The sequence below is a fragment of the Sorex fumeus genome, unplaced genomic scaffold (assembly GCF_029834395.1).
Source record: "Sorex fumeus unplaced genomic scaffold, SorFum_2.1 ptg000051l, whole genome shotgun sequence".
Lineage (NCBI taxonomy): Eukaryota > Metazoa > Chordata > Mammalia > Eulipotyphla > Soricidae > Sorex > Sorex fumeus.
Genome location: NW_026606108.1, coordinates 3,231,423 through 3,257,863, shown reverse-complemented (window position 1 = coordinate 3,257,863; position 26,441 = coordinate 3,231,423). Strand labels below are relative to the sequence as shown.

General features: G+C 40.1%; 1 protein-coding gene and 1 long non-coding RNA gene across 3 annotated transcripts in view; one reads left to right on the top strand and one right to left on the bottom strand.

The window, feature by feature from the left end:
- The window catches only part of LOC130033117 (uncharacterized), a 90,090-nt gene extending 76,286 nt beyond the window's left edge, over positions 1-13,804 (top strand). The window contains exon 7 of the long non-coding RNA XR_008793895.1: positions 13,681-13,804. This is a non-coding gene — a long non-coding RNA (uncharacterized LOC130033117). The remainder of the gene's footprint in view (positions 1-13,680) is intronic.
- UBE3A (ubiquitin protein ligase E3A) overlaps positions 1-26,441 on the bottom strand; it is a 72,350-nt gene that overhangs the window by 21,070 nt on the left and 24,839 nt on the right. For both annotated transcript variants that reach the window (XM_056124831.1, XM_056124832.1), the window contains 2 exons: positions 12,486-12,790; positions 6,449-7,695 (listed from right to left, as the gene is read on the bottom strand). In XM_056124831.1, coding sequence (XP_055980806.1) covers positions 6,449-7,695; positions 12,486-12,790 — 1,552 coding nt within the window. The remainder of the gene's footprint in view (positions 1-6,448; positions 7,696-12,485; positions 12,791-26,441) is intronic.

Genomic DNA, 26,441 nt, shown 5'->3' with positions numbered 1-26,441 from the left:
AATCATTTGGTAAAGGCTACTTTTAAGCACTGCATTTTTCTTTAAAAAATAAAAAACCTCAAACCCAGTGTTCAAGTAGAAAATGATTTAAGAATCAATTTGCAAAAATCACTTTGTGAAATATGTGCATACCATTCAAAACTGAATTTAATTAAAGTCAGCCAGTGGTAGAACACTGTCTTAACTGCCTTGCACACAGCTAACCAGGTTCGATTCCTTTGCCCCTCTCGGAGAGCCCAGCAAGCTACCGAGAGTATCTCGCCCGCATGGCAGAGCCTGGCAAGCTCCCCGTGATGTATTTGATATGCCAAAAACAGTAACAAGTCTCACAGTTTGTTGTGAGACGTTACTGGGCCCGCTCAAGCAAATTGATGAGCAACGGGAGGACAGTGCTACAGTGCTGTCTTAACTGTAGTAGGACATTTGGAGATAAGAGGAACATGTCAATGAACATTATGAACAAAGGTGTCTGTATTCATCCTGGCTGTCGCAGGGTATCTGGAGATCAGGGGAATATGTCACTGAACTTCTGAACAGGGGAGTCTGTATTCACCCTGAATTCATTTAGCATAGACTTGCAAAGTTTTATAAATTTTTAAGGCAGGGTATTTTGTGTGCTAATTTAACAATAAGACTGTCAAAATACTAGTAGGGATGAAAAGAGACTGGATGTAATAACACCTACTACTTATTCATATGACTCCTTCTTCTTACTAAAACTCATCATTTCATCAACTTTTGGATGAAACTATTTTCAATTTCTGAACTTTAAACTGGCCATGATGATGAAATCCTAATTATTTTCTTAAAAAAAGACCTGATCAATGCACTCCCAGAATACTGAAGTAGGAGGACATCTCAAAATAGAGATATCATACTTGTCAGATTGGTGAGGAAAAAAAGAAAAACACCATTTTTCAAACCTTATAGGATTCTGGGCTGTTGTTCATGTCAAATCCATCCGTATCTAAAGTGGAAATTCTTTAAAGACTAATAATAGTATTTAGTTAGGACCGTATCATATTTTATACTTCAGAATACCTAAATTCTGTACAAATGGCTGTTTCAACGTTTCACTCTCAATGGTTGACTTTCTTCTCTCTTGTATCTGAACTAGACTACAAGATTTTTAGATATCCCAGTTAGACTGAATTTTCCTACCAATAAACTACTAATGGAAAGTTTGGATGTTTAGCAGGTAAATCACATAATGACATAGGTCTAGGAGAGTAGGAACCCTGGGTTTGAATCCCAATTTCATCACAGATTTCTCTATCCAAATCAGTTTCACTAAGATAGTTGCAGCACTATACTAAGAAATTTGACAGACTCCATTCTTTGAAATTATTATATGACGCTGAGAACAGACCCATTTCATTATTCTACTTTGAAAAAAAATTAATTTTATCCTAATTAGAATAGGATCACAAGAAATAAAAAGTCACTGCGTACACCACACCATGCAATGTGTAGAATACAATGAATGAACTATGGAGAGAAGAACTGAGTTTTAACAGTGTTCAAGCACTGCAGGTGGGTGGACAGCAAATCCAGGTTAAAGTTTGTGCTTCATCAATTACAAGGGAAATGCTGAGGCAGGGTTAGATAATGCTGCACTCCAGAAAAGAGGTAAGTCATTCTCAGAATGTATTAGGGAAAGAAGTTCGGGCTTTTCATATGTGCCAATAGCTTCATCTATTCATGCTCATATTTTCGGACTTTCTTAACCAATTCTACATTTCCAGCTTTTTCTTTTTGTTTTTTGGGTCACACCCAACAGAGGTTACTTCTGGCTCTACGCTTACAAATTATTCCAGGCGGAGCTCAGGGGACCATATTGGATTCTGGGAATTGAACCTGGGTCAGATGCGTACAAGGCAAATGCCCTACCCACTGTGCTATTGCTACAGCCCCAGCTTTTCTTTTGGTCAAAATTTTTACCTCATATTTCAAAATTCTAGGACTCCTAATCACAACCACAACTCTTGCTGTCATCATCTCCTAGTCTAAGTCTGCTGTTCTCATCATCCACTTATACAAAGTCCAGCTGTTTCCTAAACATGTTTATAAAAATGCTTTTTACAAATATGTGTTTTCACCGATGTGACAATAGGGATCCTCCCAAACAGAGGTTTGCAGTTTGGCTTTGTGAGTTACTTTGGGGTGTCAAAGAGATTCCAAGATTCTGCACTAGCACCCCTAGAATGAATTTAGAGGGTAGAATGCTGGGTTTAAAAACAAACTTATGTTCAAATGGGAAAACACTTTGGATTGATAGCAATCCCACTGTCTTCACAGAGCCTCACATCCTAGTCCTCTCTTTGCACACTTAGACCCTCTTTCTTTGGAAAGGCTTCCAGGAAAATGACAAAATATTTGCTGGAAGAACCTAGAGATAAATACTGTTTATGAAATATTGTAGAAAATCTCCTAAATATCAAATACAAGCTGGGTCTAGGTTGTGTTGATCCTTGTGCCATTTTCCTAAGGCACAATAAGCAGAAAGAGGGAAAACAAGCCCTGGGAGGCATGCTGCAAGAACTGAAGCAAGGTCATCAATGTAGTTCTGTGTTCTAGAAAAGCAATTTTGTTGTAAAAACAATTTTATCCTATTTCATTGCTTCTAAATTTCCCTCTTCTGTTTACACTACCCCTTGTAGTTAATTGGAACAATTTCTCCTTTCTTAGTGATAAAAATAATAGTGTGCTTACAATCAGTCTCTTAGGTTTGACAGAATACTGTAAAGAATAATGTTCTGGTAATCAAGGACAGTTCTTCTAAATTCTATACTTAACAATTTTTTTGCTAGCCTAGGTTAAATCACATAGCACATGAAAGCAAGAGCCTGTTTTTTCTTTGAAAAATGTTTCATTATTCCCTTGTTATTCCCTTTGAAGCCAGTCTTTCCTACAATAAACTGAAAGACCCAATAAAAGAATGTATCCAGTTAGTGTCATTTGTCATCACTCTTTTCTGACCCTCATTAATAACTACTACACAGATGTGTCCCTAAGAGTCCTCTTTTATTTTTAAAGGGGAGGGGGGAGGGACACACACAAGATTTATTTCTGGCTCTGTGCTCAAGAATCTCTCCTGGCAGGTTCTGGGACTATATTAGATGCCAGGGATGGAACCTGGACACACGCGAGGCCAGTGTCTACTTACTGTGCTATCACTCTGGCCCTACCCTAAGGCTCTTTGAGCTTTAACTATTTCATTACTGAGTCCAATATAGAGCTTCTTATTTCCTCTTCTCTTCCTGACCCTATGTTGTAATTTAAAAGAAACAGGTCATAAGAAGTCGCCAAGAGGTTTATTTCATCTGTCTAACTGAACTCGAAGAAAGCAAGAGGCTTAAAATGTTCACACCCAACAGTACTGGCAAGATGAACCCAAAATGACCTTAAACCACTGTTGCTTATGTTTTCTAAATTTTCAGGTGGGTAGTATTGGGGAGGGGGCACTGGGCCACACCTGGCAGTGCTCAGGGGTTACTCCTGGTTTTATACTCAGGAATTACTCCTAAGCTATGTTCAACAGATCATATGCAGCACCAGGGATTGAACCGGGAGGAGGTGCCTCTGCAAGGTGATCTCTCCAGCACCTACTTTTTATTCTTTGTTGCTAAACTAATGACTGTTATTAAATTTTATTTGCTATGACATCTGAAAAATAAGTATATAATTATTTCCAAGGCCTACTTTGACACTTATTTTTTAATAAAAATTTATGGGTAAAATCTGCATAGTGTGAATATCCAGAATCCCCAAGAAGGTTCTCAGTGGTCACAACTCATCTTCATCTCTGTGCTGTTGTATCTCTCTCCCTCTCGCTTTCGCTTTCTCTCTCTCTCTCTCTCTCTCTCTCTCTCTCTCTCTCTCTCTCTCTCTCTCTCTCTCTCTCACACACACACACACACACACACAATTTTTGAGGGTTTTGTATCACAAATGGCAGGGCTCAGACTTACTCCTGATAGTGCTCCCAGACGGTCTGCAGAGCTAGACAAACACCTTCCCACTGAACACTCCCTCTGGTCCCCACATGATTTTTCAGGCAAACTGCTTTTGTGGAATGGTAATATTCACTTACAGATATTATCAACTGATTAATAATAGCAACTGATTATCAAAAGACAATAAAAATCAATTTTAAAGTAATTAAACAGAACTGGTTAAGTTAGCATAATTAAACACTTCAGAGTGAACGTTATATTAAAAACCTAAAGACCTTACTTAAAATCCTTTGGGGTTGGAGAAATCACACAGTGGGGAGTTTGCGTGCGTTGAATGCAGCCAACCCAGGTTAAATTTCCAGCATTCCACCGGGTCCTGTGAGCCCTCTGAGAGATATGCCCTGTCTGGAGTGAGCCCTGAGCACAGCCAAGTGTGGCACTAACAATCTCTCACTCCCAAAAATAAATCACTTGAGGGGGTGGGAGAGTAGTAAAACAGGTAAGGTGCTTGCCTTGCATGCAGTCAACTATCTCAACACCCAACACTGTACTCAGTCCACCAGGAGTGAGGATCCCTGAGCACAAAGGAAGGAGTAAGCCCTGAGCATTGCCTGGTGTGGTCCAAAAACCAAACAAAATAATCTGAAAAACAATAAAAAGTACCTAATCTTTTGTTTGCAGGTTCTTACAGGTGGGTAAGAAAAGCAAGGGTAGCCTTGCTTTTACCAGGAAAGGAAATGGGACCTAGGGGAGAAAAACAAGCCTCGGTAAACTGGATTGGACTCTACAAAGAGCTTCTGAAATGTCAGGTTTTTGCTAAAGATAGGTCCCAGTCCAGAAGCCCAAAAGAAACTGTGCACAACAGCATTTGCAAACCTACTCTCAACAATAGATATGCAAGACAGATTGCAGTGTTTTCCACAAATCATCATTCATGCTCTTATTATTCCAGTAGGATTAGTAATAATAGCCTGATTATTCCCATGAACTCCATAAAGTAAGTTACTGGCTACCCAACAACTATTATTAACTATATTTATTATCCATGAAGCTTGAGACTACATAACTAAAATGAAAAAGGCACAGAAACCAAGTGATGGTAACAGTTCTTTGAGCAGTTACCGTCCTTTTACTGTCTCTGATGAAAAACTGCCTGAACTTCTTGAGTGTCAATTTCTTTCCTCAAGACAACACACCTGAAAACCAGTAACAAAAGTCAAGAGGGGCTGGAGACATAGTCGAGGCAGGGAGGGTGTTTGCCTTGCACACAGCCGACCCAGATTTGATCCTCAGCATCCCGTATGATCCTCCAAGCACCACCAGGAGTAATTCCCGAGGGCAGAGTCAGGAGTAACCCCTGAGCATCACTGGGTATAAATAAATACTATAAAGGCCCTCCCGTTGTTCATCGATTTGCTCGAGCGGGCCCAGTAACATCTCCATTGGAGATTTTGTTGTTACTGTGTTTGGCATATCGAATACAACACGGGTGGCTTGCCAGGCTCTGCCGTGCGGGCGAGATACTCTCGGTGGCTTGCCGGGCTCTCCGAGAGGGGCGGAGGAATCGAACTCGCATTGGCCATGTTGGCTGCGTGCAAGGCAAACGCCCTACCGCTGTGCTATCGCTCCAGCCCATCACTGGGTATGATCCAATAAGCCAAAAAGCAAAAACAAAAAACAAAACCCCCAAAAAACCACCTACAAGAACTAGACTGCTATGTTTTAAACACCTGTTTTAGGTGTCCAACAATTATTTCAATTTTATTATCTCTTAAGACAATTATAAAATATGTCTTAAGATGTCTTGAAATGTTACTAATTCCCTAGTTCAGTCTATCATGGGTCCTACTATATGGAAGAATAACTGTCTATATTTTAGCTAACATTATACTTTATTTACAGTAGTTGAAAAACATTAGCAATGATGGGTGTGTATAGCAAATGGTATGAGAATAGCCAAACTCTATTAAACACCTCAGGACAAATGTAAATGTTGGCACAAAGTGACTGATAATTTCTGTCTTCTCCTGAGCCCCTTGTCCAGAAATTAGGAGAATTCTGTAGTTCCCCATGTTCTTCCAGTCAGCATTCCAACTAGGCTGGTCAGCCAGTGCCCATCCATATCACACACTCCCAGAACAGGAGCTCCAGCAACTCCAAGACCCATGGGAGTCCCTCTGGATAGCGCAGTGTGAGTCAACTACCACCAGAAGGCAAGGCAGTGGCGGGCAGTGATAGGAACTCCCTGCCCGGCCACTTCATTGACCTCACAGTCAATTAATTTGAGAGCGAGAGTGTGTGTTGGTGTGTGTTCATCAACATCATATTAAAGCAATTCTAAATTTTATGTGAAGAGGGTGTGTGCGTTGTGTTTTCCAATGTAGCAAATGAATTCACTCAACTATACCTACCTTCCCATTGCTTTTCTAACATAGTCATAATCCTTTTATTTTTTTTTGTAGTTGTAATTTTTAAATAGTAACCCAACTTACCCGAACAAGAGCATCATCTATAATATGGTCACGTCTGACTTTGAGTCTCAAATATGGATTCAATTGCTGTCCTTGAACCAAACTGTAGAGAACAGTGATTCTTCGTTCACTGTACATGCGAATCCTATTGTCATAATATAATCCCAAATTCTTTGTGACAGCATTCAGTATAAAGGGACATGTCATGAAAGAGAATTTGTTCTCTGTTTCTACTTTGAAAAAAGTATAATCTTTATCCATTTCTAGAACATCATTCAGTGGTTCATTAATAAACTCTTCAAAGGGGATAAGTGGTTTTCGACAATCCAGAGTTTTGACACCCAGTTCAGTTTCCAGTGGGTCCACTCGTGGCCCTTTCTTATTTCTCCTTTCCTCTCCCAACAGCTCCTGAAGTGTCAGCTCACTGGACTCCGGGATGGGCTCCTCATCATCTTCCTCATTGTGGCCTGTGTCCACTTCCCCTCCTACCACATTGGCATAGTAAACCATTTTCAAGCACTTTGAAGCAGCAACAATAGCATCATCATCGTTCACGAGGTTCCGACTGTTAAACTCGTTGCTTATGACTTTGTAAGTAATAAGTTGCTGAAATGTCTCCATCATTCTCCGAATCTGGTCTGCATTGTACTTAGACCACAGTCTAACCAATTTTCCTTGGGCAGCCAGGGGTAGCTTACTCATTGCTTTGCAAAACAATGGCAAAGCCATTTCCAGATATTCAGGACTATGGAGATTTCTATTCTCCATTACAATAATGAACAAATTCAGATAATTAGGATCTCTGGAGTACACATTGTGATACGTCAAGTCACATTCCACGTTAGGTGACAGATATACAAGTGCATTGAGAAAGGCAGTTTCTATTTTTTCATTTGACAGCAATCTGATGTAGACCCTTCGAATGGCCTCGATATCCACAGACACATCATCAGGGCCTAGTTTGTGTAAGTTGTTTTCTCCTTGTGGGTTCTCACTTACTCTTGAGGAAGATGCTTCTGAATCTTCTTCCATAGCAGCAGCAGAACATGCAGCCTTTTCCTTTTCATCTTCATCTTTGTCTTCATCCTTTCCTTGAAGAGATTTCAGTTCTTCCTTGGTGTGTTGTTTGACTTTCCGAAAGCTCTGTACCAATGCTTCAGCACTTGAAAAAACTCTTCCAATAACACGGATTAAAGGGGAATAATCCTCTCTCTCTCTACATAATTCAAGAATTTCATATACTTTCTCTTCCGTTAGGTAAGTCACATCTAGAAAATTAGAGCAGAAAAAAGAAAATTTATTTTCATAATACTTGCAAGCTCCTTTTCAGTAAGCTCAAGTAAAAAGTAAAACAGCCAACTATCTGCACTCAATCCCATTTATGATTTACAGGTCTTTTTTTTGGGGGGGGGGTGGTCACACCCAGTGATGCTCAGGGGTTACTCCTGGCTATGTGCTCAGGTGACCAGATAGGATGCAGGGGATTAAACCTGGATCGGCTGCATTCAAGGCAAACCCCTACCCATTGTGCTATGGCTCCAGTCCCAAGTCTCTTGAAAAAATAATTATTTAGATTCAACACAAACAATATATGCTTGCCTTTATTTTTTTTTTTACCTTTTTCAAAAGCACCTCTAATCCTTATAATTGCATTCAATAAAACATGCAGCTCTAACTATAAGCATGAACTAAGATGGTATGGGCTAGTTAATCACAATACACCTTTGACACCATTACTCAACGGTTCTCCTGAGATGCCCCATTCTGATTCTTCTCGGTCCTCTAACACTAAGATTCCTAAAACACAGAGTTTTCAGAAAAATTCTTCCAGTATCCTCTTTTGGAAGTTGTTCCTCCCCTACTTTGGAATGGACAAAAACACAACGTTATTTTTGATGAGCATTCCACAGATGACTAGGAAAATTAATTTTCCTTGTCTCTTAAGACCTTGATCAACAAACACTGTCATCTACAGTTAGAAGTGAAGCTGGAATGTACCGTATGGAACAGTTACTGAACAATTAAAAGGAGTAAGAGGAAAGACAGCAACTGATTTATTAACATACAAGTGAAATAGACACTATCAAGGCATGTCCCAAGCACTCACCCTGCCTGGGCAAAGAGCTGGCCCACATTTCCCACCTTCCTGGCCTTCTGAAAGAATTGCTACTTGACTTTTAGGCCACAGCTTTTCTTCTTCCACTCCAGGATGGACAGTCAGTGTCAGTTACCCTACTGCCTGTTAAGACTCTCGAATGAGTCATACATATCCCTGCTTATGTTTAATGAGCAGTGCTCCTTTTGGGTTCTCTCTGAGAAGGCAGTCGAACCAGTCATAACTATAACAGACCCTTTCCATTTCTATCACATATTCAGAATCTTAGCAACTCCAGTCCAGTCACCTGTGAAGCTAAGCTTAGTCCTTCTGGGTACTGTGCTAGAAGTTAGATTAATATAGTACCCATACAAGGGAGTGTTACACTACATTTTTCCATGATGCCAATTCTCCCCTATAAAGAAACAGTACTAGAAAGGCAAAAAGGACAGAGAGACATAAAAGGATAAATCTAGTAAAAGCCAATGAGTCATTTTCAGAGTTACTAAAATGTGAACAAGGTGAAACTAAACTAATGAAAGTACACTGTAACAAGAAGAGAATCCTATAAGGTTTTCTGGGAAGAATGTCCACTCTGGTAACTCAAGTGAGGCCGGGCCCTACACTGCCACCTCTGCCCCCGAACACTTGCTGTATTTATCTACCATTATTCCCTTCCCGACAAAACCAGAAAAAACTACGGCACTCATCCTCTTCACCACTCCAATTATAAAATTCCCTTTTAAATTTTAATTGGGCTAACTAATATTTTGGGATAATTTTTCACTACTCAGGTCAGTAAAATCACTATCAAACTGTGGAAGAAATAAAACAGAGCTCCCAAAGTAAATTTAAATAAGTTTTCATCAGTTTTTCATTTGAAATAATTCTCTGTACTTAAGGCAACCGATAAACGCAATCGTAGCCGCATTAACTTATTTTGAAATAATATTCCTCAGAACCAGCTTGCCATTTTGAGTAGCAATTTAGGTATGTTGCTTTAATAAATAAATGATTTATTTATACAGATGATACTGGTCAAAAAACAGAATACTAACAGAAATCAAGCTATCCTTTTGAGATAATGAAATATGCAATTAAGTACTAAGGATAATTTTTGTCATACCAGCAGTCAAGTTTTTATTGTAATAAATGGATCTTTATTTCTGTACTGTACAACATGTTCAATGTCTTAAACAGGTACCAGGAGCTCAGCAGTAGAGAAAGTCTTGGGTTCAATTCAAGGCAACTCCCGCACCCAAAAATCGTAATACTCCATAAAGTCCAGAGCTTTTTTGTTTTTGCTTTGGTTCAGTTTTTAGACACCAACTAGCCACACTCAATGGACCATCTGGAGAATGGAGTGCCATGAATCAAACCTGGGTCAAATGTTCTATCTGTTGTACTCTACCACCTGGAAGGCAAACGTTCTACCTGTTGTACTCTATACTGTTGTACTCTCTGACCACTTACTACAGTCTCTGGGCTAAAATAGATGTTTCACAGCAAGTGACCACAGAAATGGTCACCAAAAATTAAATCACAAAAACAAAACAATTTGATGGCACCTGAAATCTGTTCCATGTTCCCTATTACCATATAGGCAATACCTGCAGAATTTCTTCTGCTAAGAGGCAACTTCTGAAAAGCGAAACTAGAGATTTATTTCTCGTAATTTTAATTGGAAAATATTTAATATTCTTTTAGAGGGAGGGGAGACCCTTTTGGGCAGTCTTAAAGGAACTTGGGAGACACTCCAGTGATACTCACCCAACTGTGCTGGTTGGCATAGAGATGCCAATCCGTATGTGACAACTGGGAGCCCAGGACTGCAAGGCATGTATCCTAACCCCTATACCATCTTCCTGATCCTAATAAATTTTTTTCTAAAACAATGCAAATCCCCAACAAATCCCCAGCAAATCCCCAATTTCCTACTATGTAGCCAAAACACAATCAATAACTATTGTAAATTAACTGTCTTGGTAAAATGTTAAATATCTGCTTCCTAATCTTCACAGCATAAAGTTGTTGACAAAGAGCTGCTAGACACACATATCGCCAATCATACTGAATGCCTGTGCTTTCACAATATGCCCTTTATTGGCATGCAGTGCCCTTCAGAAAATTTTCTGAAGCCTGACATTCCTAATTTGACTGAATCTATCAATACCTTTTCTCTAGAGTTTTGTTAGAAATGAACATGCATAGAATTTGAAAACCGTAAAAAAGAGGTGATCTACTAAGAAAACAAGCATTCTAGCATCGTACATCTGCGTAAAATGTGAAGGATGTGCAGTTCCTCTACTTAAAAAAGGGAAAAATTTAGAGTGGACTATTATAATACCTATGGAATGCTGTAACTAAAACCAATAAAATTAATGTTAGTATTCATGCAATTATAATTCCTAATAGAAAAACACCCTAATAAGTGAAGAATGTTACCAAAAAGACACTAGCATTCTGGATAAAAGTGTAAGGAAGTGTGATAATACCTAACTTCTGGACCATCTAAGGACAAACAGCACATAAAGACCGGAACTATCCACCCACTCACTCAACAGACTGGCCAATTCTTGGACAATTGCCCCCTTGACTGGCTGCATTCAACTGTGCCAGCACTGTCTCCATATGCAGCAACTGTTGCTCTACAGTATATACTTGCTGGAGAAACATGTATGAGGTCTGTGTAACGCCCACAATATACACAGCTAATTCATAGTAACAGAACTCTATGTATTCTGAAATAAAGTTATGAGTTACAGCTTGTGAAAAGCTGTAATGATTCATTTTATAATTTATTTAAACTTGACTTAAGATCACGATCACGACCATCCTGCTGTTCATCGATTGCCTCGAGCAGGCCCCAGTAACGTCTCATTTGTCCTAGCCCTGAGATTTTTAAAAAGTGCATATTCAAGGCTCTTTCAGGGTTAGGAGAATGAGACCCATCATTGTTACTGGTAGCTGGCATATTGGGTACGCCACGGGGAGTTTGCCAGACTCTGCCGTGTAACTTAACATATTACTAGAAATTTTAAAGGTATATTCCAAGCTACATATCTATATATATGTCAAATAAAAAATCTCTTAAAAAATACTGCCTTTCATAAGACTGAACCAGGTCAATCATTCAAAAATCTGTTTACCTCGTTACTGATTACTTCCACTGAGGAGAGAAAGAAAGAGGATATAATGATCACAACTAATCTAAAGTCCTGAAACAATCAAAAAACTAAATAAGGCCTAAATGGAAACAGCCACCAATTCAAGTCTTGCTAACATGAATGTATCAAGGACCTGGAAGACAAATGAGCAGGTTATAAGAATAACATATGGGGGGGAGGGGAGGGAACCCACAAATTATTTCTCAAGTATCTATTATAAAATGAGAGAGTATTACAGAGGCTATGCAGTTTCCCTTGTATGCTGCTGATCCAAGCTCGATACTCAGCACTGGATATGGTCCCCTTGAGTCTTGCCAGGAGTGATCCCCTAAACAGAGGTGTGCCAAAAAAGAAAGAAGAAACAAAGGGGGGGGGGGGGGGGCAAAAACAGAGTTGCCCTGCCTCTGGAAATGGCAAAAACCCCAGTTTCTTTTTTCTGCTTCTTTCACTCCACACAATGCAGGTCCAACTATGTTAGAATTTAAGCAGACTTTGTGACCTAATTCAAGTGAATATCTGACTTAATGTCTTTCTCCTAGTGGAAAACATCTCTACATTCCTAACAATCCATTAACAAATTTTTGGATTATAATCTGCTTCTAGAGACCACTGAACATTAAGATGTAGTTAAGTCAATTAATTTAGTTCTGTCCTTTATCACAATTAAAAAAACCCCACTTCTGCTATCAATCTGTTCAAATTATTGCATAATTAAGACAGAAAAGCCTCACATCTTATTTGAATCTCCAATGTAGTTTCCGGTCAAAAATTCTCCATGATAGATAGAATAGCTTACCTTTAAAATCATCTCTAGCTCCTTGTCCGTCCTTCTTGTTCATTTTTATCTCAGAACAGTTGTTAGAGGCACCTTTTGAGTTTTCAAGGTAAGCTGAGCTTGCTCCTTTCTTGGAGGGATGAGGGTCACAGAGTTTTGCATTAATCTTATAAAGCTCAAGGGCTTTAATAGCTGCTGCATTGTTATCCATACGAAGAAAACTTGGACAGGAAGCACAAAACTCATTCGTGCAGGCCTCATTTCCACACCCCTCAGTTAACTGGTGGTAGTAGCGTTCTATTAGATGCTTTGCAGCTGCTCGCTTCCTGTACCAAACATTTAAATAATAAGCAGAGTGATTAGTACAAAGCTCAACAGATCATCACAGCAAGGCAATAGTCAGGCACTGACATAATAAACCACTAGAGTAAGAAAGAGCAACTGACCACACAAAACTTTATAAACTAGTAAAATACTTTTTATTTCCTAAAGTACTATCACAGACTATCGTTGTTTATCCAAATCATTAATAGCATATGCTTTACTTTTTAAATAGTTTTAAGTGGGGGGAGGGGAACTTGATTATATACTGTGCTTAAAATGTAGCATTAGCTACAGAAATCCCAAAGTTTAGGGCTTAAAGTTTATTTTATTACTTTTAAAATTAACATTGGGATATCAGTTAGGTATCAACCTAATTTTCCTCTACATTGTTTCAATAGTCTACAAATACTTGATTTAGAATTAACAGACATTCCTTTTACCAGGAAAAAAAAAGAATTTTATTCCCAATCACCCATCATATGGGAAATTTAATTAACTTATTATAAATATCCAAAATTTGTATGCAGATGTGTTCAGTGCAAGAGAATGGCAACATACAATCTCGAACCCCAAATATATGACTGAACCTCTTTATTAATTCCATATCAAAGATTCACAGAACAGGTTAAGAGCCATTACTGCAAAATATTACATTCTTATGCTCCTACTATCTGCTGATACAAGATTTAAGTTGTCTACTGGGTTCAAAGAAAGGTAATTTATAACTATTCATTTGGTCTCAAATTCATTCCTCCGCCCCTCTCGGAGAGCCCGGCAAGCTACCGAGAGTATTCGATAATGCCAGACACAGTAACACATAAAGTAAAAATATAAAAATTCTAACTACAAAAATTTCTCTAATTCTTAAAATATTTTTATATTTTTCTAACAGGTAGAACTAAATTGCAAATGGCATTAAAGTTTATATCTAGTTAATCACGGGAAAAAGAACAGGAGGCAAATGTGGAGTAAATAAAGGAAACAGCAAGTCCAAGCAATCTTAAGTCTAAAAGGAAACACTCCTGTGTCTAAGCTATAAAGGTAAGTAACAGAGTAGCCACTCAAACTTAAACATTTCATTCCAGTGCTTCTATTTTTCAAATGTCTCAATGTAAACTCACCACTTCTCATTACATGCAGAGAGGGCAAAAACCTCTAAAACACACATGAGCATTACTGTAAAAGAGATCTGTTCACTATATGCAGCTACAAATAACCCTAATTTTATAAAAACTATTCTAGATACTACCTAAATGTGAAAGTGACAGCCAAGACAACACAAAAAAGGATACGACCCACTACTAAATACCCATTGTCTAATCAAAGTTTATTTGTCAAGTGAATTGTGATTTTGAAGAAATTATTTTTTTCACATTAAAAGAAAAAGAAATGTAGAATCTAGAACATTCAAGTACAGTTTACAGGCTGCTTTCTTCTACAAAGAATGCGTGATTAATACCACTCGCTTCCAAACTGCAGTCTCTTTCTCCAGTGAGAATATAAATAAGCATTTTCTTTCTGGAGGAAAATTATGAACCTGTATCATCTTTAAAAATGAGTCAGAGAATGAATCATAAGAACCAGAGATCCACTTACAGGAAGTAACTAGACAATTTTGCAAAATTATGCTGTTTCTAAGAAATCTGGGGGCAGGGATATCATACCCAACAATACATAATTATGTAAATGAACTGACAACAGTTCACATGGAAGAAATGAAAATGACCCAGACCAGAATCGGTCAAAGCACACTCTTCTGTACAGAGTAAGGTACAGAGTTGTGAAGAATGAAGCTTTCCCCCTGCTATTTGATGGAGTAGGGATCGAACCAGCACCTCACACACAGCAAGGCCAGTGCTCCATCACATTCCCTCACTGGGCAACAGCTCCAGCTCCAAGACAATTTCAAGTGTTAATAATCAGTTTCTGTTTTGTTTGGGAGACACACCTGGCAGCGTCCAGGGCTTCTTGGCTCCTTTACTCTGGAATCACATCCTAGCGGGATCATTGTGGGATGCCAGGGATTAAGCCCAGGTGGGTCGTTTGCAAGGCAAACTTATCTTTGTCACAGATAAAGATTTCACTTTAACCTCAGGACTCAGAATTCTCTTTAGTCCACAGTGACAAGACAGAATGGAGTCAAAAAATCACACAAAGCAAACCAAGCAAAGTGCAGTGCCAGGGCCACAATAGGAGCCTCAGGGGTCTCCACACTCCAGACTATTTCTATTACACCGAGGCCATTCATTTAAAAAGGATGGCAGTACTAAAAACATCTACAAAGAAGTGCCACAAATAATGTGTGCATGAAAAAATTATCTTAAAAACACCTAAAATATAATGGAATAAAAAAAATGGAATCTCTGCCTGGTATCGCATATGCTCTGAGGGTGGGGCTAGGGATGGCCTAACAGAAAGAAAGGTTGGTAGGTGAAAGCAAATTAAAAACGCAGGCTTACACTGTCAGCCGCAAGATTATTTTAAACATGCTCATTTGTGCCTGGCTGATAGCTCATACGGCAAAAAAAAGGGTTTTTTTCAAAAAAGGGTTCAGCTCCCTGAGCACTGCTGAACCAAACAAAAACAAAGAAATTTTGCTAACTACAACTTCAGAGAAGGCAGTTCACCTAGCAGAGGAAATGGTCTTACCCAATCAAAGAGGGAGAATGGAAGAGCAAGATCTTCTATGGCATGAACACAACTTACATTACAGCCTTATCTAAATGATAAGGAGGAAGAGGGAGAGGAGGAACATGCTGACCATCACTTACAAAGCAACCTGGCTGGCCTGACAAGAAGACAGACTGTAGGAAAATATAGCAACATTCAAAGCCCTGGTAAATGGCTGAGGCTAGGAGAAACAAGGTTGCCAACAACAGGAGAAAGAGCTAAGACCGAACTTAAAAGGCAATGGGAAAATAAGAGATAAATACAAGAATTGACATAAGGTCATAAAAAACTCAAGAATACAAGAACTGAGATAGGGTCATAAAACCATGCTTTCAGAAAAGGAAGTTGGATTAGTGAACATCAGGCAAACAAGACAGCAATGACAGAAATGAAAGGAATGATGACTGTGACATGAAATGTAAACTGATGCTGGCCAAAGTACAGACTCATAAAAGATAAAAAGGCAAAGAAAAAAAAATCAATCATGAACCTAAGTAGAGTGACATTAATCGATCAAGGAGTTGAATAGAAAAGATATAAGAAATCAAAAAGTGAGAAATGAAACAGCAAATGTCCAGGGCTGGAGAGATAGCACAGCAGGCAGGGTGTTTGCCTTGCACGCAGCCGACCCAGGTTCGATTCCCAGCATCCCATATGGTCCCCTGAGCACCACCAGGAGTAACTCCTGAGCGCAGAGCCAGGAGTAACCCCTGTGCATCGCCGGGTATGACCCAAAAAAAAAAAAAAAAAAAAAAAAAAAAAAGGAACTGCAAATGTCCAAAGCTTGATAAGTCTAGAAAACTAATAATCACTACTCACCTAACTTCTCAAAGTAGAAAACTTCTTGTTTCCTTCTAGAATGCAATCTTTGAAAACACTGTGGACCCCTTCCCTAATGCTATAGTTAATGCAAATGGTTTCAAAGAGAGAACAGTGATTTTCTAGGTATGATTCAGGCTTTAGAGAAAAAGAGCTGATGAAAAATGACACAATTGTGGTCAGGTTTAAGGTCAAGGTCTACACCAAAACAGTGAACTGTTTACTCAGTCATCTACAATTTTGAGCTGATCATTTAAAAAATCAACCATATTATTATAAAAGTATTTTTTCATGAAAATGAGTTTAAATATAAGGTTTTTTGTTTTGTTTTTTACTGTATGAAGTTTAACAGCAACTCGTAAAATGTGTTCTTAATCATTACGACCCTAATGCCCAGGCTACTTGTTATAGTGAACACAAAGTAAAATTGCAGAATCAAGTATTCACATAAAATTACAGCAAAAGTATAATAACCCAAAATGTATCTACCTCCCTCCAATGCAGATTTGAAAGAGTAAGGAACACAGAACACTATCATCAGAGTTGTGCTCCTATTCAATTCTGAGACAATAAATATATTTTGATATATGGTTCTAATTCCAAAACTTTGTTTATTGTGGGCCAGACAATATATAAAAAATTCTTTAATAAAGATCTGAGTGGTCAATTATTTTGCAGTCTATTCGGCTGAGTTTTTCCAGAAGGTGAGGAAGCTTCGAAAACAGAGTTAATTTGCTATTAGAAATGCTGTGAGAGCTTTTAGTTTTAGGGTGAGAAAATCCTAGATACTGACTTTCGGCAGCTTTCTTCTAAGGATTATTTAATTATATTATTTTATTAAGTTAGTGTTGTATGAACAGTAAATGAACCAGCAGGTATGTGTTTCCTATCAAATGACAAGTTTTCCTAAACAAACCAAGTGAATTGTAGGAATACTAAGTTTTACTGAACAAAAACTAGCCAGGGGGCAGAGTCTCAACACAGCCCTGCCTTATACAGAGAGGACCTATCTTGTCTCGGAGCCCTGTCATGAGTGATTCCCAAGCACAGAACCAGGAACAAGCCCTGAGAACACTCCAGTGGGACCTATAAAACAAAAGCAAACAAACTAGCAACTAGCCAGGAACGACCACCAGCAAGACAGACAAAAAGTCAAAAAATCAAAGTCAAGAACAGCCACACTGGAAAAAAATGTTTCAGCTCCCTTTCACCCACCCTTGCATAGCTCATAATCCTGATAAGAATACCCAATGCCCAACTTCAACCCTGGGAAAAGAAGAGACCAGATTACAGTATCTTACAGTGCAGTTTTTCAGGGGGTGCTCATGGGTAGTCTTTAAACCTCCTACCAGTGCAGGAACAATGGGCTACAGATAGTTGCAAATAGCTTCTGTTCCCCCTGGCAGCTTCTTACAACCTTTAAGAAGGAGCAAGACTACTTAGAACAGTTCTCAGTCACACATAAAAGACTTCAGAATCTCTAGGACAGGCGAAACGACGAAACGACGAGGGCCTTCTCTTTCCTTTATAAAAGGCACTCCCTGAATGCTTTTGCAAATGCAAAATCTACAACAAACTAGGCAGATATACAAACACATATACACATACCAGCATAATGGTCTGAACTCTGTAATGTAACCCCGTAATAACAGAATATGCATTACCTTAAGGAAATACAATAAGCTACAAGAGAACAGACTACATGAAATCATGAGATACAAATACAAGAATACCTACATCAACAATAATTTTTAAAATATGCACGAAACCGAAAAAATTTACTGAAGTGAAGGACACAGTCAGTGAATTAAAGAAGTCACAGCGGGTGATCAGAACTTGTTCCGCAATCAATAGACTCAATTTAAAATGAATCTTAGTGAAGTGGAGGTATGGTACAGGGGGTAAGGGTTTTGCCTGAAAGGTAGCTGATTCTGGTTAGATTCCTGGCAACACCTGATCTCCTGGTCCTCTGGCCTTTTCCTAAAAACACAGGCTAGGTTGTCTGAATCATTGGGCGTCCGAAACCTGTGGGCCTCCAGAATATTGCAGGTAGGCCCAAAATAAAGAAAAATTTTGAAATAAAACAAAATGGATTTTTTTCACTATAAAATGCCATATGTGATAATCCCACAATAACCACAAAGAAAAACACAGAGAAGATTCACAAAAGCAAATGACATACAAAGAGTATAACAACGTGTAAGAAATGGAAAACAACAAAGCAGTAAGTTCTTCCCTATCAGTAATTATTTTAAACGAATTAAATCCACAAATCAGAAGAAATAAACTGAATTTAATTTTTTTAAAGAAGTGAATCATACACTATGCACAAGTCAATTTATAAGAATATTTAGACTCAAAGTATAAGGAATAAAAAAGAAAACCTTTACAAATGGTAATCAAAAAAAGAGTTATGAGAACAAAGAATTTCAAGTCAAAAATGTCATAAAAAATGTTTATACCTTTGTAACAATTATATATAAAATCTACATAGAATGTACATACATGGCTTATGGTTTATGTTTATATATTCCATATATTATGGTACATATAGTGTGTTACATGCCTACCAATTCATTCAATAGAAATTCACAATAAACTAAATATTCACATTTTTAAACATTCATTTAACAGCAGAGCACCAAATATATAGCAAATATTGACCAAACTGGAGAAAGATTAAGTAGTAAAATAATGGGACATGTCAATAACAGACAGATCAACCATACAGAGAATCAATTAGGAAATAGAAAGTAAACAATACAGACACACTGGATCTGAGACACAGACATGCACCCCATCTAACAGAATTCATGTTTTCTCAAAGGCTTATGAGAAGATTTTCCAGGGCTCATAGCAAGTAGCTTTACTCACCATGAAAGAATTGAAACTAGACATTAAAATAAAAACTGTTGTGAATGGGTAGGCAGTCTTGTACAATCAATGAATAAAAAAAGAAAAGAAAGAAATCAGAACAGAAATTAGGAACTACTTAGGACAAATGATAATGGAAATAAAACATATCCAACTGTCTCAGATGTAGTAAAAACAAGACAATGAGGTAAGTTTAGAAAGATAAATACCTCTATGAAAAGGATCTGAAATTAACCACCTAACTTTGGACCTCAAGGAACCAAAGTAAATAGATCAAAAATAATAATCAACATAAGTAAATAGAAATCAGTGATATTAAGAGCTGTTCTTTTGCAAAACAAAATAAACCAAGGGTTTGGTTAAAAAACTATTTCAAATGAGAAAAAAAAAAAGCTGTAGCCTTTAACAACTTTTGCTAAGTCAACATTTCCACTCATTTCACTAGACCATGTGGAGAAACCATTTGTTATTTACCATTCAGACCAACCTTTCCTGATTTCCTCTGTTCTTCAGAGTCTTCCTTTCCTTAATGACCAAAGAATCATGGTCCTCAGGGACCAGACATTACACCTCATCCTTCAAATAGTCTTTGAATAACTGAATCTTTAAAAGACTTCAGCAAGGGGCTGGAGTGATAGCACAGAGGGTAGGGAGTTTGCCTTGCATGCAGCCAACCCAGGTTCGATTCCCAGCTTCCCATATGGTCCCCTGAGCACCGCCAGGAGTAATTCCTGAGTGCAGAGCCAGGAGTAACCCCTGTGCATCGCTGAGTATTACCCAAAAAAAAAAAAAAAAAAAAAAGACTTCAGCAATCCCTTCCAAGGTCTCCCTTAGTATGATCCAAACCATTTCAGGCCCCAGTACTATTCTAGGACATTGGGCTATTCCACATGGGCTCTTTCTTCAAGGGACTGAGTTGTAAAGGAGAAAGCCAAAAGACTTTCAAGGAAATGCAGAGTCTGATTTTACTACAGGGACCTCTGTAGCACTGTAGCACTGTCCTCCCACTGTTCATCAATTTGCTCGAGTGGGGCCCAGTAACATCTCCATTGTGAGACTTGTTGTTACTGTGTTTGGCATATCTAATATGCTACAGGGAGCTTGCCAGGAGGAGGAGGAATCAAATTCAGGTCAGTTGGCCATGCAAGGCAAATGCCCTACCTGCTGTGCTATCACTCCAGCCCTCAAAGATATATAAAGAGACACCTTCAGCCACAATAATCAAATTAGATAAGCAAGGGCAGATGACAAAAAAAAGACTCAAATTCAGAATCTTTCAGATTAAAAGTAGATACTGTGAGTAAAGGCCCAAGGCCCGCCCTGCCTGAGGACATGGTTCTAAGATAAGTGTCAACAGTTTAATAGCACAAAGCTCAGGGAAGAACTAAAAATACAGTGAAGATGCAGGGAGGAGCCAGATTATGGGATATTTTGTAGTGGTTTACAAACACCAGTCCATGGACTAGTGCCAAGCCACTGGTCTGCAGGTGTAAAAAAAGGCTGAAACCACCACTTTGTAGATATTTTAGGCACTCTGATTTTAACAGAGGAGCAGTGGAATAAAGGCTAATGGCACTCTCACCATAAAATGCAAACAAGGGCTAGAAAGACAGCTTCAGTGGTCAAGAATGTGTGACCCTAAACTTAATGCCATGTGCCACATGGCCTCCAAGCACTGCCAGGTGTGGCACCAGTGAACATCGAGCCTTTCAGCCTACCTCACAGGACCAAACGCCCCAGGAGTGGTTCCAGACTGCTAACTTCCAGCAGAGCACTGCAGAACGTGGCCCACAAAGACTTCTTTAATTCATATATAGTCTACTTAGCAAGAAATTTCATATTTCTACACCATCATAAACCTCTACATAAAACCTGCAATCAGCTAACCAATGACCCAAGTCAAATTCATCTTTAAGTAACTTTGCTTTCTAAAACTTGGATAATCCATGACAAAACTAGAGACAACCAAATTAGGTGATTACTGCAATAGACGAGTCAATACAGTAGCAGAAACAAAAAAAAAAATCTATACAAAATGCATTTAAGCATACTTTATAGTGGGTCAAAGAATAAGAATAGCTCCTGAGAAAGAGGTAAAGCTACAAATTGAAGTGGTAACAATATGAACAATGAGAAACCAATAACAGAGAGTGGTCCTCAATTAATCCTCAATTATCCTTAGATAATAGGAGAAGAGACGCCAAGAAAGCATCAAAATGCTCTAGGACCTTTAGAGCTGGAAGAAAACACGTCTTCTTTACGAACTGCTTTTTGCTTTGAACCCCATCAACAGATGACAAACTCTGTGCATTAAACGTAAACTGTTCTCCTCAATGTTGCTTAGACAGTTTCTTAGACACACATAAGATGTACTGAACACAGTTCAAAATTCACATCAATTCTTTTTTTTTTTTTAAGTTTTTTTTTTTTTATTTATTGAATCACTGTGGGAAAGGTTACAAAGCTTTCAGGTTTATGTCTCAGTCATGCAAATATCAAACACATTTCCCTTTACCAATACTTATTTTTTACCATGAAGAACCCCAATAAAACCCCACCCCCCACCCCTCCCCGTCCCTGTGAGGCAGATGAATTCTAGTTAACACTCTATCTGCTTTGATTAGATTCATTGTTTCAATAAAAGATTCACCACTATTATTTAGAGTTTACCCCCCCCCCCCCCCAAATCAGACATGCTGAAAAAGCATTGTGAAGTGATTTGCTTTCTACAGCTGGGTTCAAGAATTAAATGTTGGTTTTGGATTTCTGCTCTTTTACCTATTGACCCTGGAAGTATTTCTACTGAAAGTCAGATAGTTAAGAAATTGGTTTCTGTGTTCTGGAGTCCTGGCCGTGCTGGAGAGCCGCTCGCGGGGGGCAACCGGTGGCCTCGGTAGGGCGTGAAGGGCGGAGCGAAACGCCCCCCTTCCCATGAGGTTTTAGTCGCCCCCACACTCCCAGCTCATACCTGCTGTCCACAAGGCTCCCATGTGGCCGCCATCTTTCTTTCCAGAGAGGAGAGGGCGAATGGTGCAACACCCTTTCCCCTCCGGCAGACTTGATGGCCTGGATCAATGCATAGTCCGTTCACTTTTCTGCTCCAAGCTGCTGGGTTCTGCATTAAGTCCTTGTGCTTCTGGGGCCGTGGCCGTGCTGGAGAGCCGCTCGTGGGGGGCAACTGGTGACCTCGGTAGGGCGTGAAGGACGGACCAGAACGCCCCCCTTCCCATGAGGTTTTAGTCGCCCCCACACCCCCGGCTCATACCTGCTGTCCACAAGGCTCCCATGTGGCCGCCATCTTTCTTTCCAGAGGGAGGAGGGCGGAAGGGAGCAACACCCTTTCCCCTCTGGGCAGAAATGATTGCCTGGATTAACGCATAGTCCTTTCACTTTTCTGCTCCAAGCTGCTGGGTTCTGCATTAGGTCATTGTGCTTCTGGGGCTGTGGCCGTGCTGGAGAGCCGCTCGTGGGGGCAACTGGTGGCCTCGGTAGGGCGTGAAGGGCGGAGCGAAACGCCCCCCTTCCCATGAGGTTTTAGTCGCCCCCACACTCCCGGCTCATACCTGCTGTCCACAAGGCTCCCATGTGGCCGCCATCTTTCTTTCCAGAGAGGAGAGGGCGAATGGGGCAACACCCTTTCCCCCCGGCAGACTTGATGGGCTGGATCAACGCATAGTCCGTTCACTTTTCTGCTCCAAGCTGCTGGGTTCTGCATTAAGTCCTTGTGCTTCTGGGACTGTGGCCGTGCTGGAGAGCCGCTCGTGAGGGGTGACTGGTGACCTCGGTAGGGCGTGAAGGACGGACTGGAACGCCCCCCTTCCCATGAGGTTTTAGTCGCCCCCACACCCCCGGCTCATACCTGCTGTCCACAAGGCTCCCATGCGGCCGCCATCCTTCTTTCCAGAGAAGAGAGGGCGAATGGGGCAACACCCTTTCCCCTCCGGCAGACTTGATGGCCTGGATTAACGCATAGTCCTTTCACTTTTCTGCTCCAAGCTGCCGGGTTCTGCATTAAGTCCTTGTGCTTCTGGGACTGTGGCCGTGCTAGGGAGTCGCTCGTGGGGGGCAACTGTTGACCTCGGTAGGGCGTGAAGGACGGACCGGAATGCCCCCCTTCTCGTGAAGTTTTAGTCGCCCCCCACACCCCCGGCTCATACCTGCTGTCCACAAGGCTCCCATGCGGCCGCCATCCTTCTTTCTAGAGAAGAGAGGGCGAATGGGGCAACACCCTTTCCCCTCTGGGCAGAAATGATGGCCTGGGTTAACTCATCGTCCGTTCACTTTTCTGCTCTAAGCTGCTGGTTTCTGCATTGAGTCCTTGTGTTTCTGGGGCTGTGGCCATGCTCCAAACTTAACTCTGATTTTCAGGGAGAAAGACTGGGTGGTTTACTTCTCATTGATCACTTTGTATATAGAGAGATGTCGCGCGGCCGCATAAGCGGCCGCGCGGTTTTGAGAAAAAGTCCTCGTTCCCGCATACTCTAGCTGTGTTTGTAGAGGCTTCTGGTCACCAGGGTTCCATCTGGGGGAGGCGGGATGCGGCGCCTACTCCATCTGGAACTTGCCGGTGCTCTCGGCTCTTTTTGGAACCTGTTTTTTCTTTTTTCTTTTCCTCCGGGATCCCGCACCCTCCATGTGTTCCTTCTCTTATTCTGAACGCTTCAAAGATGGCGCTGGGGGGCGGGCTATGGGCGTGACTTCCGGAATCAGAGGTTACCTGGGAGGTGTAGTCCGGCAGATTTGAGAAAAAGTCCTCGTTCCCGCATACTCTAGCTGTGTTTGTAGAGGCTTCTGGTCACCAGGGTTCCATCTGGGGGAGGCGGGATGCGGCGCCTACTCCATCTGGGACTTGCCGGTGCTCTCGGCTCTTTTTGGAACCTGTTTTTTCTTTTTTCTTTTCCTCCGGGATCCCGCACCCTCCATGTGTTCCTTCTCTTATTCTGAACGCTTCAAAGATGGCCCACATCAATTCTTAAAGCCCTTTCCAATGGAGAACAATCGTAACACTGGAAAGACTGTTTACCTTCTCAACCACAACTCCAGAAACCAAGAGATCAGACTGCCTTATCTTTAAAATTAAATGAATGAGCTTAACAGATACTTTGCCTATCCAAGAGTGAATAGACCATGATGCCTATCTTTTCTAACACTTCCAACTATGCATCAGCTCCTCTGTGTCTAAAAAGAACAGGAGTACTTTTCAGCACCATTAAGGGCTCTCACTATCTAGCTGGGATTTTCTACTTAGAGCTACAATTTTATCACATCTGCTCTCCTCCTCTCTGCAGCAGTACTGAACTTCAGTGCCAAAGACTGAATTCTGTCTTCCTGGGCTTCCAGATCCAGAAAAGTCTTTCTCCCAATTTGGCACACTCTGACCCCTGATGTTCCCTCTCATCCTTGGGGGATCCAGCTAAAGGGCCACTTCACAGCTGATCAAGTATCCCTCTCCTTGGTTCTACAGGGTCCTGTTCCTTAGTCTCGGGACACTCTCAGTGTACCTGTCAACCAACTAATGCCAAGTTCCTGAGACACAAATTCCAGTAATTCAGTTATGCTTTCAGAATCTCAAGTTTATTCTGCAAATGCTCGATCTAGAGGACATGAATATTATCAAAACTCAAAGAAATAACCTTAAAATTAACTAGATTAAAAAAATCTGTATTTTTTTATTTCAAGTTGAACTTAGATGTCATTTAATCCATAAATTTAACACCTAAGTTGGAAGCCATATAAAACTGTGCTATAAAAAAAATCACTTGAAAAAAAAAGAAAAAAAGTCATTTGAAAATTAAAAGCAGTCAAACTATTTTCAACTTGATTTTTGGTTCTCATGTGGAAGCCAAAAGGTCACTGCCCAAGCCCACAACCAACAACGTGAAATAGACTACAATTGGCAACTCTTCTTGTGTCTGTGAGGGGAAGGAGAAAGAGACACAAGGTAGATGAGAAACAAGCCAATAAAGGGCATCAAGGCGCAGTCTCCAAGAGGGGAACTGCCAGATGAAATCTGGGACAACCAGGAAAACCTAAACTGTAACCGACAAATTCCTGGTGGTTCAAGAGAGGCAAGTCAATGGGGCCAGAGCGATAGCATAGCAGGTAGGGTATTTGTCTCGAACAGGGTTTTATGCAAGGTCTCCTATATGCTCCTCTGAGCATGCCAGGAGTGATCCCTGAGCTCAGAGCCACACGCCAGGAGTAATACAACCACAGTGGAGAAAAGGACGAAACCAAGGTGGAGAAAAGGACGAAACCCATTTGTGAAGTCCAGAGACAGGAGCAGGCTCACCAAGGGACACAGATCTACCAGACAGGCCTGAGAACATCTTCCCTCCCCTATACTTCATTACTTCATAAAAGGCTTACTGAAAGAAATTTCTTTTACCCATGAAATTAATCACCTATCACAAACTTACAAGATAAAAGCCAAAAACACTATCTGAAGAGACAAAGTAAAATTAAAAAACTTAGCAAGAAGTTTGAACTATCGCATCAGGAATTTAAAAGAACTCTGTGAAAACCATGAAATTATGTGCTCTAGAAAGAATGCAGAGCATGCAAGAACTAAAGATCAATGAGCAGAGAAAGGGATCAACTGGACACAAATGAGGAGAACACATCTGAACATGAAGAAAAATCAACAGATACTATGCATAGAGAAAGCAAAGAAGACTTTAAAAAAATTTAAAAACATCCAAGAAATATGGGGGAAATGACAAAGCACAATATACACACAAAAATACAAGAACTAACTGAGAATAGACGATGCAAAACAATTACTGAAAATATCCCCAAATTAGTACCAGGTATCTAGGAAGGATACATGCCAAAGAGAAATCACATTGATTACAAATCTACAGATAACTGCATTTTTACAATTCCCTAAACTAGAAGACCTGTGGCTTTGCATATGTGAGGTTTGAACACTAGCACCACTGACAAGAAAGAGCAACAGTCCCCAAGGGCCCCTACACCAACATGACTACAGCAACAAGCAACCACAAAAATTAATTCTAAAGTCAGGAGATGAAAAGCACCTTACTTACAAAAATTGCATCTCATCTAGAAATCACACCAAAAAAGCAAATGAAACATCTGAAAGAACTGAGAGAAAACTGACACCAACCTAGAGTTTTGTTCCCTGGGTTAGTATTCTTTCAAAAAATAAAGGCAAAAATACTCTGGGGTAGTAAGAAAAGGGATTGATTTGCTGTCCATAGACCTGCCTTGAAAGAAATGTCTCTTAAAAGTTCTCAAGAAAAAAAGGAATACAGTTCAGATCAGAAA